The 14,521-nt window shown below is 37.5% G+C and overlaps 1 protein-coding gene across 1 annotated transcript in view; it reads right to left on the bottom strand.

Annotated features, from left to right (window-relative positions):
* CDH23 (cadherin related 23) overlaps window positions 1–14,521 on the bottom strand; it is a gene marked incomplete at its 5' end in the record, with an annotated part of 322,097 nt that overhangs the window by 170,265 nt on the left and 137,311 nt on the right. The window contains 3 exons of the mRNA XM_015813612.1: window positions 82–154; window positions 13,191–13,318; window positions 13,402–13,507. Coding sequence (XP_015669098.1) covers window positions 82–154; window positions 13,191–13,318; window positions 13,402–13,507 — 307 coding nt within the window. The remainder of the gene's footprint in view (window positions 1–81; window positions 155–13,190; window positions 13,319–13,401; window positions 13,508–14,521) is intronic.

The raw sequence follows: 14,521 nt of genomic DNA, 5'->3' as shown, positions 1-14,521 counted from the left end.
TCTCTCTCTCTGCTCAAATCATGTCACAGATTTGCTGTTATAATGGAACAATAAGGATTAGGATAGAAACTGATCTCCTACCTGCCATGATATCCTCCATGACTGTGACAACATAGGAAGGCTTGCTAAATGTGGGTGGATTGTCATTTTCATCCTACAAAGATAAAAAGAGAATAAAAATTGCAGCACCTGATTTTAGCAGCAAAGTATAAATGTCCACCACAAAATAAAAGAAATAGTATTTTGCTGAAACCATACATGGAAACTACCCAATGGCCCAATTTCATTTAATGAAGGAGCTTAGCAAATCCTATTAACCGAATTACTCATTCAATATCTCTTCTTTGTGTTTGTTCCAGTGTTAACTTTTTTAAAAAATGGACATACTGGAGAACACAGGGAGGTGAGAACATATGCTAACACAAATGTTCAGAACATATTGAAATTCTGCTTTTTAAGTTTTGGAAGAATGTAAAACATAATGTAATCTCTAAGTCTGAAAAAGTTTGACCCAAATAACTTTTTCCCCCTGGTCTTGAATAATACCATCACACCCACAAAAATAAGCCCACACTTCTTTCTTTTACCCAAGTATCTCAATAGCGGTGGTCCCAAATTAGATCCTTTACTTACAAACAAGAATTTGCAGTCTGTTCTATTACTCATGGGATACCTCAGTGTCAGGTCCCCAAAGAAATGTCTTGTTATTCTTTTCCTCTATATATACTTGTGTAACAGTGTAACAATTTGTTGATTGTGTAACAGTGTAACCATTTTGGGGGGCCTGTCATTATGTTTGGAGGGGAGATTTTGATGTGGGGATATATGACGTGCTTTGCTCTGCCTATGCCATATTGCCCTTCCCCCAGGGGAAGGAATGTGCTCAAATACCATCACCCTTATCTGGAACATGGTTTGTGCTTGGAGCCAGAGGGAAATGAAACCGGGTGAGACCTTGAAGTGTGCACCGAAAAAACCGGTTAACAAAACAATATACCACCTGTGGATTGGATTGGAGATTCAAATGGACACTGGGGCCCTGGGAGGAGGAGTAACAAATATTGCTTTTAATATAATGTTTGCGTGGTTTTTTTCCTCAGACCTCGCTTTGATTCCTTGCTGTCACTAACTCCTAATAAAAGTTCCTTTTGAGACAATGACTGTTTCAAGAGTTCTGCTTTCTTGGAGACTTAGTTGAGGCAGGTCCTTACACTCAGTATAAAAATCACTGCTGCAATACATTAATATCCTAAAGGCTGATCTGTCGAAATGAAACTCATTATTCACATTCAGCATTCATATCTGTTGGAAAAGGTGCTCCTCACAATGTTCATGTATTATTTATTGTTGTGCTTTCTATTTCTCACCAGCTAAGTACATTAAATAGGGGTTATAAAATTATTAAAATAGTGTATAAAAATACCAAACTGCAATTACAATTTAAAACATCACACCACCCTTACATTGATTAAAAACAAGCTGCTTGGGGAGATTTTGTAAAGCTAAACACCTAGATAATAGGCAAGAGGAAATTTCACAGCATTATTCTAATTTTAAAAGTGAATACAGGTGTCCTCTACTTATGAATGATTATTTAACAACTGTTCAGATTTGTGACAGCCTTGAAAAGGACGCTTTATGGTTTATAAAACACTTTTGGCTGTCATAAAATGTTCTGCTGCCCCTAGCCTGGTCACGTGACCGTATTTCGGATGGCTTGGCGACCAGCTCATATACGCAGTGTCCCACAGTCACGTAATTGCAATTTGCAATGTTTTTTGCTGGTTTCTGGTGTGTTTTTGGTCAGTTTCTGGCAAAAATACGCCCATTTGGGAGAATGGATTCAACCTATGGCTGTGTGATTCACTTAGGTTGTAAAATCAGGTTCAGGCACGTGGGTGCCTTGACTTATGACTGTCATGATTTATGACAAAATTCTGGCCTCAATTGAGGTTATAAGTCAAGGACTACCTGTACAGCATGGACACTCTCCTCTAGCTTAAATGGGAAAAAGTACACGTAGTCCTGGACTTATGACCCAATTGAGCCCAAAATTTCTGTTGTTAAGTGAGACCGTTGTTAAGTGAATTTTGCCCCATTCTTGCCACAGTTGTTAAGTGAATCACTACAGTTGTTAAATTAGTAACAGGGTTGTTAAATCTGGCTTCTCCATTGACTTTGATTGTCAGGTCACAAAAGTTGATCACATGACCTCGGGATGCAGCAATCGTCATAAATATGAACCAGTTGCCAAGCAACCAGTGACCACAGGGATACTGCAATGGTCGTAAATGTGAAAAACGCTCATAAGTCACTCTTTTCAGTGCTGTTGTAACTTCAAATGTTCACTAAATGAATGATTGCAAGTTGAGGACTACCTGTATGATGTAAAACATTTTACAGTAACATAAACCCCCAGAAGTGAATATTGATGCACCTCATTTAAAACACCTCTACACAGTTTTATTTTTTTCCCCAACCCAATAGAATGCTGGAAAAAAATTACTTAAATGTCTTTCTATCTTTCGGCCAGCCAACTCTCTGAAAACTAAATACAATGCACCCAAATTTGATGTGGTGGATAATGCTGCCAAAAAAAAAATAAAAAAAAATTAAGTTTGAGAATGAGCTGGATCCAGGTAAGGGTTGCAAAAAAAAAAAAAAAAAGCATTTTCTCACAGCATCCCAATTATTTCATTCTAAGTGTCCTCTTTGCCAGGTGACCTAAAGCCCAGCTTTGGCTAAAGGGCCGGCAAAAAAATAAATAAATCCCAGAATCCCTGGCTCTGCATACTTTGCCTACATTGTTTTCAGAAAAGAGATCAAAGAAGCAGCAAAATATGTTACACTGCAGTATCTGATGAGGAGAGTATTTTGCTAATTTATATAAATCTTAGGGAAATTCAGTATTGTTTAATTATTTGCTGTATTAGACAATCATTAAAAAAGAAAAGAAAGTACCGGTATAGTAATTTTTGCCCTTTGCCTTTGAAAGCACCCGGATCACACAGCCTCTGTATGATACCAATATATACGGTACCTAACTAATGTTTTAGTATTAACAGTCATATCTTGTGAGTTCTAAAATATGAACAGAACAGCAAATTCAATATTACTAAATATTTATATTATTAATAGAGATGCTGTTATATCAAAATTTTAAGCAGTTAAAATAGTTTTAATTGCCGTGAATAGTAGTAATAATCCATTGTTACTCACAAATGCTTTGCAAGGAGTGTATAATTAAGTAATTAACTTCTTCACTTTTCATACGTTAATTTTTTAAAAATTAAAGCATGGATTATTGTGTTCCTTTACAGATTAAGACATGAACAGTGCTGTCATAGGCAGGAATACAATTACATGAAATGATGTAATTTTCAGCTTCCCCCAATTATGCATCTTTCCTTCCTTTCCCTTTGTTTAATTCTTGAGCATTTCTGAATTACTTTGTGAATTTTGCAACAAAGAAGTCTGCGTGACAATTTTAATGGATGTTTTCATGCACGTTTCTTCAAAATCATGCGTTTTCAAACATAATTTTTCAAGAGCTTTTTCCCCAATATAATACATACTTCCTTCTATAATTAATCTAAACTCCATCTAAAATTCTGAAAAATATTCCAAGTCTTATAGGCTTAAGTGTAAATTGGATAAATATGGATAAAAAGTAACCTATTTTTATCCATCTCTGAAGTAGGTGAATGTAGGACTGAAACCGTAGCATTTTCAACAATACTTACACAAGGCTTATTAATTTTAAAAAAAGAAAAAGAAAAAGTGTCATGATTGGTCTACACATAAATTAAAAACTGCAGTAAGAATATGGTTATTACTACATTCTCATTTTTTTTATAATCTGCCATCAAGTTATTGTCGACTCAGATGCAGTGATCCAGCCTTTGCTAAAAATTATGTTAAAAAGAGATTCAGCATTATGAAGAAACTTTCTTCTTTCTGATGCAGCAATTTTCATATCCTTCCTTTGTTTTTACCAGAGTGTCCTGCGATTGTATTTCCACAATTGGGTAGCAGAGTGAAGAGGTGTTTTCATCAAATAAGAAGCAGAACGGCTAACCAATATCTCTGATCATAACAGGTGGATGATCCTCTCAAAGCTACCCAGAGCTGGATCTGGTGAATAGTTATTTAAAAAAAAAAATAACCATCCATCTCCCAAAGTGACTCTAGGCAGTGTATAAGGTTTTTTTAAAAAGGAAGAAATTAAATAATGCCTAAGCCCACAAATACAATCCAACTTGTAACAACATTAACTGACTTTGGCCAGCAGACTCCACCTGTATTTCCTTGGGATAACACCAGCAAATTTCAAGGCTGTCAATTAAACTGGGAAGTTGAAAAAATATCCCAAAAGAAAGCAGATCCCTTATTATTGCTGAAAAAAAAGAATTGTTCAGTTCTTCTTGTGAAGAACTGAGTAAAATGATAAATATACTTTATACTGTATATTCCTAAAGTCTTTATTAGTAGCTATTTACAGTTTTAGAAATTCCACCAACTTCCAATGAATGCACTTAGTGACACCAAATTCCTACAATGTTTTGAACAACATAGAATAACAGAGTTGGAAGGGACCTTGGAGGTCTTCTAGTCCAACCCCCTGCTCAGGCAGGACAACCTGATTTCAGGCAAACCGTTCCACTGGTTTATTGTTCTCGCTGTCAGGAAATTTTGCCTTAGTTCTAAGTTGCTTCTCTCCTTCATTAGTTTCCATCCATTGTTTCTTGTGTTGCCTTTTGGTGCTTTGGAAAATAGGTTGACCCCCTCTTCTTTATGGCAACCTCTCAAATACTGGAACACTGCTATCATGTCACCTCTAATCCTTTTCACTAGACTAGCCACACCCAATTCCTGCAACCGTTTTGCATATGTTTTAGCCCCCTAATCATCTTTGTTGCTCTTCTCTGTACTCTTTCCAGAAGCTCAATCTTTTTTTTTAATTTTATTTTTATTATTATTTTGGGAAGTGGGGATGGGCTGGAGTGATTCACAGCTAAAAAAAAGTTGTATAAGTGCTGTGGAATTCCACGGTGAAAGAAGGGCTATAACCGTTAACCAATACAAAATTGCAATCTGATTGGTGCTACAGCCTGGAGATAAAGTTTTTATGTTAGTTTCAAGAGAAGCACACTTACAGGGAACTGTCAACATTTGAAATTATCCTGAGAAATATATCGGTGAGGAGCGGGTGTTGTTATCCATAAAAACAAACTAGCTGACTGGACAGAGGGGAAAAAATTCAGAAGTGTATACCTACAATCCAGCAACAAATTTATGATAATTAAAGAAGAAAGAAAAATATTCAAATGTCATGAGTAAAGATCAGTGCATCCGAAAGCAGGCATAAACCTTTAAACACAATTTTTAAGTAGTCTGCAAAGGAGCCACTTTAGATGGCCAATTAAATATTTATTGTCAATAAATCATGTTCCACATTCCCTAGCATACAGTTTCACAATAGGAAACATCTTTTTTTAAAAAAAGTCCAACAAAGAGGTTATTCAGCAGGAAGTACGTAGACACTAGCAGTGATTTTATGTTCATTCTGCAAAGTATTCTGAAACATTATTTTCAGGAATAAAAAAAGATTTAAAATAGGGACTGAATTATTTTTTTGTCCAATTGCAATCGTTATTTTACTTATTTGCTCTTTCTGTCATATTTTCTATAATCTAATAGTTTCTCTATATGGAAATAAAAACAGAAAAATACTTTTATGAAATGTTCACTTTTCAACATGCATTTTCTTCCAGATGGTTTAAAGAAATCTGAGATCTCATATATTTTTCTGCATAGAATCAAATTACTGGCAATCAATATACTTAGAGATAGGAGAAAAACTGAAATACACTAGGAACAATCAAAGAAATTCAATAGTTTTCAAGTCTCTGTTCAATTAGTCTGTACTCTGAACAGTACTTGAGGTTTTAACACATATACTTGTTGGAAAGCAAATATTAAAATACTTGATCTTTTTCTCTCTCTGTTCCAGAAAAAAAACCAACATTTTTAATGTCATTGCTTTCCTTTTGAAGGCATCTGAACACAATATGCAAAAATTGTATTATGTTAAAGTGTGCCACAGACAAAAGTTTACATTTAACTGCCAGTTTCTTGATTACAGTTTAAGATAAATGCCTGACTGGAAGGAGAAAGACAGAAAGAAGGCTGCAGCTGAGCAAACAGCCATGAACTTTTTCTATAATTTATATAAAAAAACTTTCTGAACTAGTTTTAAATCCTGACTGACTCTTTTGCTGTCAAAGCCAGTAATTTAGGTAATTTCATCAACATCTTAGGTGTTGATGTCTGTTGTAATATATCAGGGGTCTTCAAACTTGGCCCTTTTATGACTTGTGGACTTCAACTCACAGAATTCCTCAGCCAGGCACACTGGCTGAGGAATTCTGGGAGTTGAAGTCCACAAGTCATAAAAGGGCCAAGTTTGAAAACCCCTGTAATATATAATCAATCACTTTTCTGTGTTTTTGGATTTTTGCCAGAACAGAGGGCCTTTAATCAACATTGACATCACTCATGACTTTTGGGGAAGCACTGGAGGATTGAAGATGGCTCACAGAAGACCCTGGAGATAAAAAAAAAGAAGCCAGTGAATGAATTGGCTCCTTGGAACTCCTTTCCATATTAAGGAGAGGACTGAGGATTATTTACAAGCTTGTTCCATACAATCTGCCAGGGTGGTTAAGTGATCTCGAAGCCAGGAGAAAAATCTTCCTATCTAATCCAATACTCAGTGCCTTCAAAAGGACACTGGGTTCACTTCCTCCCTTCGCTACTTTAGGAAGTTGCTTGTTATTGATTTTCTGGATGTTAAGAACTTTCTAAACAGCAAGTTTCATCACCCTGGGAGAGTTTCCTTCTACCCTTGATGAAAGAAGTTTTATGTAAATTTAAGGATTAAAAAATACAACTTTATTTTTTGGAAAACAGCAAAAGGAGATCAGACAAACTAGCTAACAGTAAAGAACAGCCTAATCAACCAACTCTGACAGGACAAGCCACTAGTATATAAAACGAAAGCAAACTCCATGCCTTTCTAGCATTGATGATGTTACATAGTTTGGTAATGAAACATCTGCAACCGAACAATCAAGCTCAGAGAGTACCAAGGGCAAATATTCTCTTCCATTGGTGGCCAGGCATTATTTATCGTACTTCAGACACATTATGAAAACATCTCGCTCTCTAGAATAGTCTGTAATGCTGAAAAGGGGGAAAGAAAGAGAAGGAGAGGTTGACTAGGAACAAACCGAATGGAATTAGTTACAGTGGTAATGAATGCACCATTGGAAGACTCAAAGAACCAAATTGGTCATAGATCTTCTTGGAGAAAAAGTGGTTATTAAGACTTGACATCAACGTGATGGCACATACTTAATAATCACCAATCATTATTGCCAGGCCCAAGACTAGATTGGGTGATGAACCGTTGTGTGAAATTTTAGTCTTTTAATGATTATTGGTCTTTTTTTAGACTATCTATTTTGAATCTCCTTCCCTCCCCCATCTCTCTCTCTCTCTCTCTCTCTCTCTCTCTCTCTCTCCCCCTCTCTCTCTCCCTCTCTCTCTCTCCCTCTTTCTTTCTTTCTTTCTTTCTTTCTTTCTTTCTTTCTTTCTTTCTTTCTTTCTTTCTTTCTTTCTTTCTTTCTAATGTTTCGGTTTTTCATTCTTTTACTGCTGCATTTTGCAAGCCACCCAGAGTTGTAACAAATTAGATGTTATACAAATTCCATAAATAAATGAATAAATAAATACATTGGGACATATTTGTTCATGAAGTTCAGGACTCAAGACTGACTTGAAAGTTTGCATGTGTATATATACAAACACACACACACATACAATAAGAAGACAGATAGCTAGGCAGTAATGTGCACTGTCCTTCTCTCATGCCATCTCCTTGGTCCAGAAGTGTTTTTTTCCCCTCAGTCTCTCTTCACAGAGTAGAAGGGCAGTTAGTTTAATAGCCACACCATTTATATCAGCCCATTTCAGGCTGAACAATCCTGACCAGCCTGCAGAAGTAGTTTATCTAGCTAGCAGAAACATCTCCAATTAAGAGCTCTTTTCATAAGATCCCTATGCACATGTTTGCTTTTCAATACTGGAAATTACAACACTTGTCTCTAAACCTGCACACAGTTGAAATGTCCTTAAGTACAACACTGAACACAAGATTTGTAAACAGTAATATAATATTAGTTTTTCAGCCTCTGTACTTAAAAAGAGAAATGGTTTTTAAATTGGTAATACTGAATCTTTAACATTTGATTATATTTTTTCAACGTAAATCATCATCATCTTCATCATTGTCATCATCATCACCATCATCTGTAGGATGAAGACATTTGTAACAACACCTAAAGCAAAGGAATATCTTTTCTTTATAATACACTTAAGCATAAAGTTTGGTGACTCAATGCTCAGAATAGCGACTAGCATGTCAGTGAATGAGAGGCAGGGAGAAACATTAGTCTAATATTTCCTAGGATGCTAGCATCAAGCTCAATATTAGTTCTAATCCAGCAGTTCCGCCTTCAGAAGCTTATTGTCTCTTAATGGGAAAGATACAAAGTGAATTTCAGTTCTTTATTAATAAGCATAGGATGAAAAAGTTTCAAACTCTTTTTTCCCCTCCTTAACACGCACACAGAAGCATGCACATACCCACACTTGCTCTTTTCTTTCAGCATCTTAAGAGAGCCAATTCTTCATCATCATCATCATTTTTTTTCCATTCCACTATCCCTTTTGGTAGAAAGCGCAGAATGTGACAGCTACTTAGAAATCACCCATGTACAAAATCAACTAGAAGGAAATGACCTTTTCAAACGCGGTCTTCAGACAGATGGGATTACACTGTCCAAAGAACAGTTAGGGAAAGAAGATATTTATCCTCAATTAAGCCCCTTCGCTGTTACTTATATCTCCTCACAATGCTATAAAAGGGAGAGGGTGAAAATCAGGGTGGTTTTTTTTTTTTTACAGCATTATCATCAAAGAGGTCCAACGTTTTGGTCAGTGAATTGCTGCCACTTTAAGTCAGATCTGATTAGGAAGGATCAAAGATTGGTTATCAATAAAGTACAGCTTATCCTTTCTCTGAGTTTTCTCAGCCCCAGTGCTTGTATTCTGACAATCTGATTTAACACTAAAAAGGAACAGTAACATGAATCCTGTTATTGCCATATATGTGCAAGTTATCTTTCTGGATAAAAAAAAAAGTGTTTGCATCACAATTTGGGACAATTAAAGCAAATCATTTCAGTCTGGGATGACCACGATTTGAAAAGTAACAGCTATTTGGACTGCTTCAAGGATGAATAATTTCAGTCACTTCGAGGGCTACTGTGCCTTTGGTCTCCATGCCACAATCAAAGTTGTTTGCTTCCAGATAACTTTTAGGTTTTTAGGCAGAGTGCAAAAGAAAAAGAAAACAATGGAACCACCTCTACACAATCTTCCTGAACTGAAGGAAATGAAGCAAATTCTCCTTTCAGTCATCCATAAGATTTTGCCATCCCTTATTAGCATATGGTCTCTGGGAAGAAAGCACTCATGAGTGGTCTCTTCTAAAGCTGGTTGTCCATCAATGAACAATATAACAGGAATCAGTGGAAGTGTTCCCATTAGCCATGGATTTGGCAGCACCAAATGTAACTGAATACCGTAAGACTTAATCCATGTTATAAAGTATGTCATGGTCCTACCTCATGCATCTATGAAGAAGCAAAATATTCACTCCAAGAATGACAAGATTACAACCACTGTTTAAAATATACCTCAATAACTAACACTTCTGTAAAGACAGGAGGATTAAGGATTTGAGACAACGACGAGCAAAGCAAAAAAATAATTTTCCAGATACTGTATAGGAGTGCATGAATGGTATGGTGGCCTAGTAGTGAAGACACTTGCCTCCCACTCAGAAGGTTGAGAGTTAATCCTGGGTAGCAGCAGATATTTCTCTCCTGAGGCACAAAGAAACAAATTTCTGATGTGAACTACATGTAGGTGTTAGGAAGGTTGTCCAGCCAGTAAATGCTCAACTCCATTCAGTACCCAATTAAGGAATTACAGGGTCGTAAAAAGGGAGGATACTGTATATGAGTGCATATTATTATTGTTTTGGAACTTATGTTACTCCAATCCCAGTCCCAGCCCCACATTTTAAGGACTTTGCTTGCAATTTTAGAAGCTATAATTAAAAACAAGATTTAGTATTGGGGGTGGTGTTTAAAAAGTTTAGCAGAATATGTGAGGTAAATGAAGAAGCCTATTTTTTCAAAAATACATGATTAATTTTGATAAATCATTTGTCTGATGAACTAGGAGTGTTTATATAATGCACAATCATCCATTTGAATAAATTAGCTACTGCCTGTTCCCAGAAAGCCAAAAAGAGCTAACAATAGCTCTGAATATGAGTCTTTTCGTCCAGCCTCTCTACATGTGTTTGAATATACGTTGGCCTCTGTATGACTGCATTTGGTTACTGTTTCACTGTCCTAAAATCTAACTGATTGTTACACTGGTTATTCTACTGGTTATACAAACTGTTTCTTTAAAGTATTATCAAATCTATGGACCTTGTGAAATAGACAGTTGCTTCATGGAATGCTACTCTAGTCCTTTTCAAAAAGCCGTACTCTATGCAAGCTTGGAAGAGAACTGGCAAAGAAGGGGAATGATGGAGGAATCCCAGTGGAGCTAAAATGCCTGGGATTCAATGACATATCAGAGGTGAAGAAGATAAGAACACAGGAATCTGAGGTTCTTTCTCCCAAGCTGCAAGATGGACCCTTGGGTCAATGGCTTGAGGAATATCTCTCAAAAATGGCGTCTTTATTGATTTGCAGCTCCATGTTCTACCATATATTGTAGTATTTGAAGTGCTATCAGGACAACTGAGATGACAGACGTGAGGTGACTGAAGGGAGAAGAACAATCACAGGTACTGCTTTCAAATTAGTATGATTAGGAACATTTGCATTGTATGAGAAAAAGATAATAAGCCCATGTATTTCATGGTAATGATGCTCTTTTGCCTTATCCAAGTTATCATCTATGAGCTCTAAAACTGTTTCAAAGCTAATTCTTTATATCAGAGGTCACCAACCTTTCTTGGTTGGCGGACCGGAGGGAAAGGGAGGGGGAAGCATTTTATGTGTGTGCACACACAGAGCCATGAGCATGCGCATGACACAAATGGGGCAGGGCTAGTGCTTATGATACTTGCCCCATTCTTGTGCACAGCACCCTGTTTCTGTGCCACGAGGTGTGGCGTCGGCCCATTTTCACACACCGAGGTGTGACAGCATCCCATTTCATACCCTGAGGTGTGATGTTGGCCCGTTTTTGTGCAGCATAGCGGCACGGTGTCCCATTTTTGTGCCCCGTTGTGTGGTGGCATCCTGTTTTTGTGCCCTGAGGCATGGTGGCATCCTGTTTTTGTGTGCGCCCCATGGCATGGCATCGTCCCATTTTTGCACCCCGAGGCGTGATGTCAACCCATTTTTGCGCCCAAAGGCACGGTGGCATCCTGTTTTCGCACTACAAGGCATAGCAGCGGCCCGTTTTTGCAGTGTGCAGCACGGTGTCCTGTTTTTCGCCCCAAGGCCGCGGCACTGCTTCAAGTGCGGGGTGTGCATACACACCTGTGCACACTGGCCAGCCTGTCCCATGTCCCAGTGGCCAGCAGCCCACGGCCCACTACCCGGCCACGGCCCACAGGTTGAGGACCCCTGCTCTATATGTTCTCGGACCTCTTGAAATTACCTGCAATGCAATTACAAGCATGCAATGGGTCTTGCCATAAAGCACAGAATAATTGATTATGTGCCATCAAGATAGTCTTGATTCTTGGCCTCTTTTAGGATACAGATAGACCTTCACTAGGATGCTCTGGGCCTTCAGGTTTTCTAACAGTGCACCATTCATTGTCATTGTAGCTGAGAATACAATTCATTAATGCTTTATCAAATGCTACTTGAAAAAGCATAAGTTTCACATAGGAACATATCTGGAATTTCTGTATTACCTTGAAGAACATGGAGAAGAAAATAATTTACTGTTTCCTAGGGGAAAAAATATGCTACCAAACAAATCTGGTATTACTTTGCAGGAATATTTGGCAAAATATATGATAAGTGGTCCCAAGAGGATGATAGAAAGGAATATAGAGTAGAGAACTTACACTAACCAAGCTTATAGGATGTTTATGGACCCTGAGAATCAGTGGGGCTTCTCAGTCCCTCAATGCCTCTTGATGACAAGTGGTCATTCCCCCCTGCATATAGACAAGATCCTGACCTCAGAGGTTGTATCACCTATATGATCCATAAGCATGAATATATATGTATGTTCTTTTTCTGTCAGATTCATTATTCTAATCAAACTTGTCATTGATCTTCTATAACCTAAATCAAGTAATAGGCATTCCTAATATTGAGGGTGATCAAAACTGATAGACGGTATGGGAGAAATTACGGTAGCTGTTGCTTCCTGAGAGGAGAGAGAGGACCCTCACCTAGTAGCACACGTGACTGTGGCATGTCCCCTTCCCTCAAGTCCTCTGTAGCTGTGAAACACTCCATCATGGGCTGTAGGCAGGGATACCACCTTATGTGCAGAATGCACAGAAGATCAATGAGAACACACTTGCAGATAAGCAGTCTATTATGACTAATTCTGGTGAAAAATAAACTTAAAGCTAAGACATAGTGTTTAGTTTTGAACAAAGAAAGGATCATTATCTCATATCAACAGTATATGTCAGTTGAATCAAAACAAACGATGTGTGGTTCCCCCCATCCCTTCTTTCATCTCTCAAGCAATTCATAAAATTATATTGCCAAAAGATCATTTTTTGACAGAAAATGAAAGACTAGATATTTTAAACCTGTTTGAAAAATGGGCTCCTGCCACCAAAAATTTGTTCATCTCTGACATAGTTCATATATAGTTCTTTTTAAATCAATTAATCAATCATTCAATCAATCAATCTTTCTTAATGAACTGTTCTTACTAGAATAAATAGGCATATTGTTCTAAGTGAACAGAATAAGAAAAGAAAGATCAGGGACTCCTTTGTTCTGTTCAGTTTTATCTTCTGAGCAGGTAGAATGGAAGGCAGTCGTGGTACTTACAAACACTTCAATGGTGATGGGGACGGTGCTGTTGAGTGCCGGGATGCCTGCATCCTTAGCCATTACAATCAAGTAAATGACACCATTGGCAACTTGCTCATAATCCAGAGGGCGGATGACACTTATCACTGAAAAAGCAAGAAGGCAGCGTTGGCAATTATGACACTAGGCATGAGATGAGGAAGGAATCTGAACACAATGATGCACTCACCTCCATAACCTTCAGACAAGATAATGTCAAAGTAACTTTTGAATGCAGAAGCATACACAATGCTGTAAGCAATTTGGTTGTTTGGAGAGGAATCTTCATCTGAAGCCTAGATTAAATCAGAAGAAATACTTACACTGAAATATTTTTCTACAGTCCAGGGGTCCTCAAACTTGGCCACTTTAAGACTTGTGGACTTCAACTCCCAGAATTCCCCGGCCAGCATGGCCAAGTTTGAGGACCCCCTGTTCTACACAATGAAAGCCATTAGGGAGACTTTGGGTCAACTGCTCTCTCTCAGCACAATCCAACTTCCATGGGAAAAATTAGGAGCATTAGATGTGCATGCCATCTAGAATTGACCACAGATTAAAAAGCAGGATAGAAATTAAATAAAACTTTAAAAAAAAACCAGGAAGAGTTCAAATGAGACATAATAAGTAGGACAATTTGATGAGCTCCAAAGTGCTTTGGAGCACCTGGAGACATCAAAGTAGTGCCTACTTTCTTGGGATTGTATCTTTTAAAACACCTTTTTGGGGGAGGGGGAGGGTGGTGGTTTCCAAAGCAATGCACACCTCTAACACCAAGAGCAGGCTGATGTGATATTTCCTTTTCCTATAATATAAAAACACATCTGCGAAAGTTATTGTAGCTCCAAAAAAACTAAGACATACATTCCTAAATCATGTCCCATGATGTGTGTGTGTGTGTGTGTTTGAGTATGTATATAAAATATAACATGGTAACCATGCATGCATCAAATGCATCAAAGCCCCAGTCTTTTTTTAAAAAAAATAGGTTGCCTAAGCACGTAAAGAAGTGAAAAGAGTCTTGCTAATATCAAGAATCAGAAATCATAAAACGCGCTGAAAACCTGGCTCTTTTCCCAGGTTCAGGAATAGAATGAGTTCTTGTATTGTTATGTTATGTTATGTTAATTTAATTTGTATACCGCCCTTCTCCCATAGGACTCAGGGCGGTTCACAGCATATTAAAAAACAAATACTATATACAAAATACAAAGATACAGAAATACAAAAAATATAAACCCCAATAAAAGCCGAATTAAAAACCAAATATTGCCAGCTGTGTTTCCGAATTAAAATTACTTTTAAAATCA

This window comes from Protobothrops mucrosquamatus, unplaced genomic scaffold (genome assembly GCF_001527695.2).
Source record: "Protobothrops mucrosquamatus isolate PMUCROS unplaced genomic scaffold, P.Mucros_1.0 scaffold175, whole genome shotgun sequence".
NCBI lineage: Eukaryota > Metazoa > Chordata > Lepidosauria > Squamata > Viperidae > Protobothrops > Protobothrops mucrosquamatus.
The sequence above is the reverse complement of the archived record's forward strand: the minus strand, read 5'-3'. Positions and strand labels throughout refer to the sequence as shown.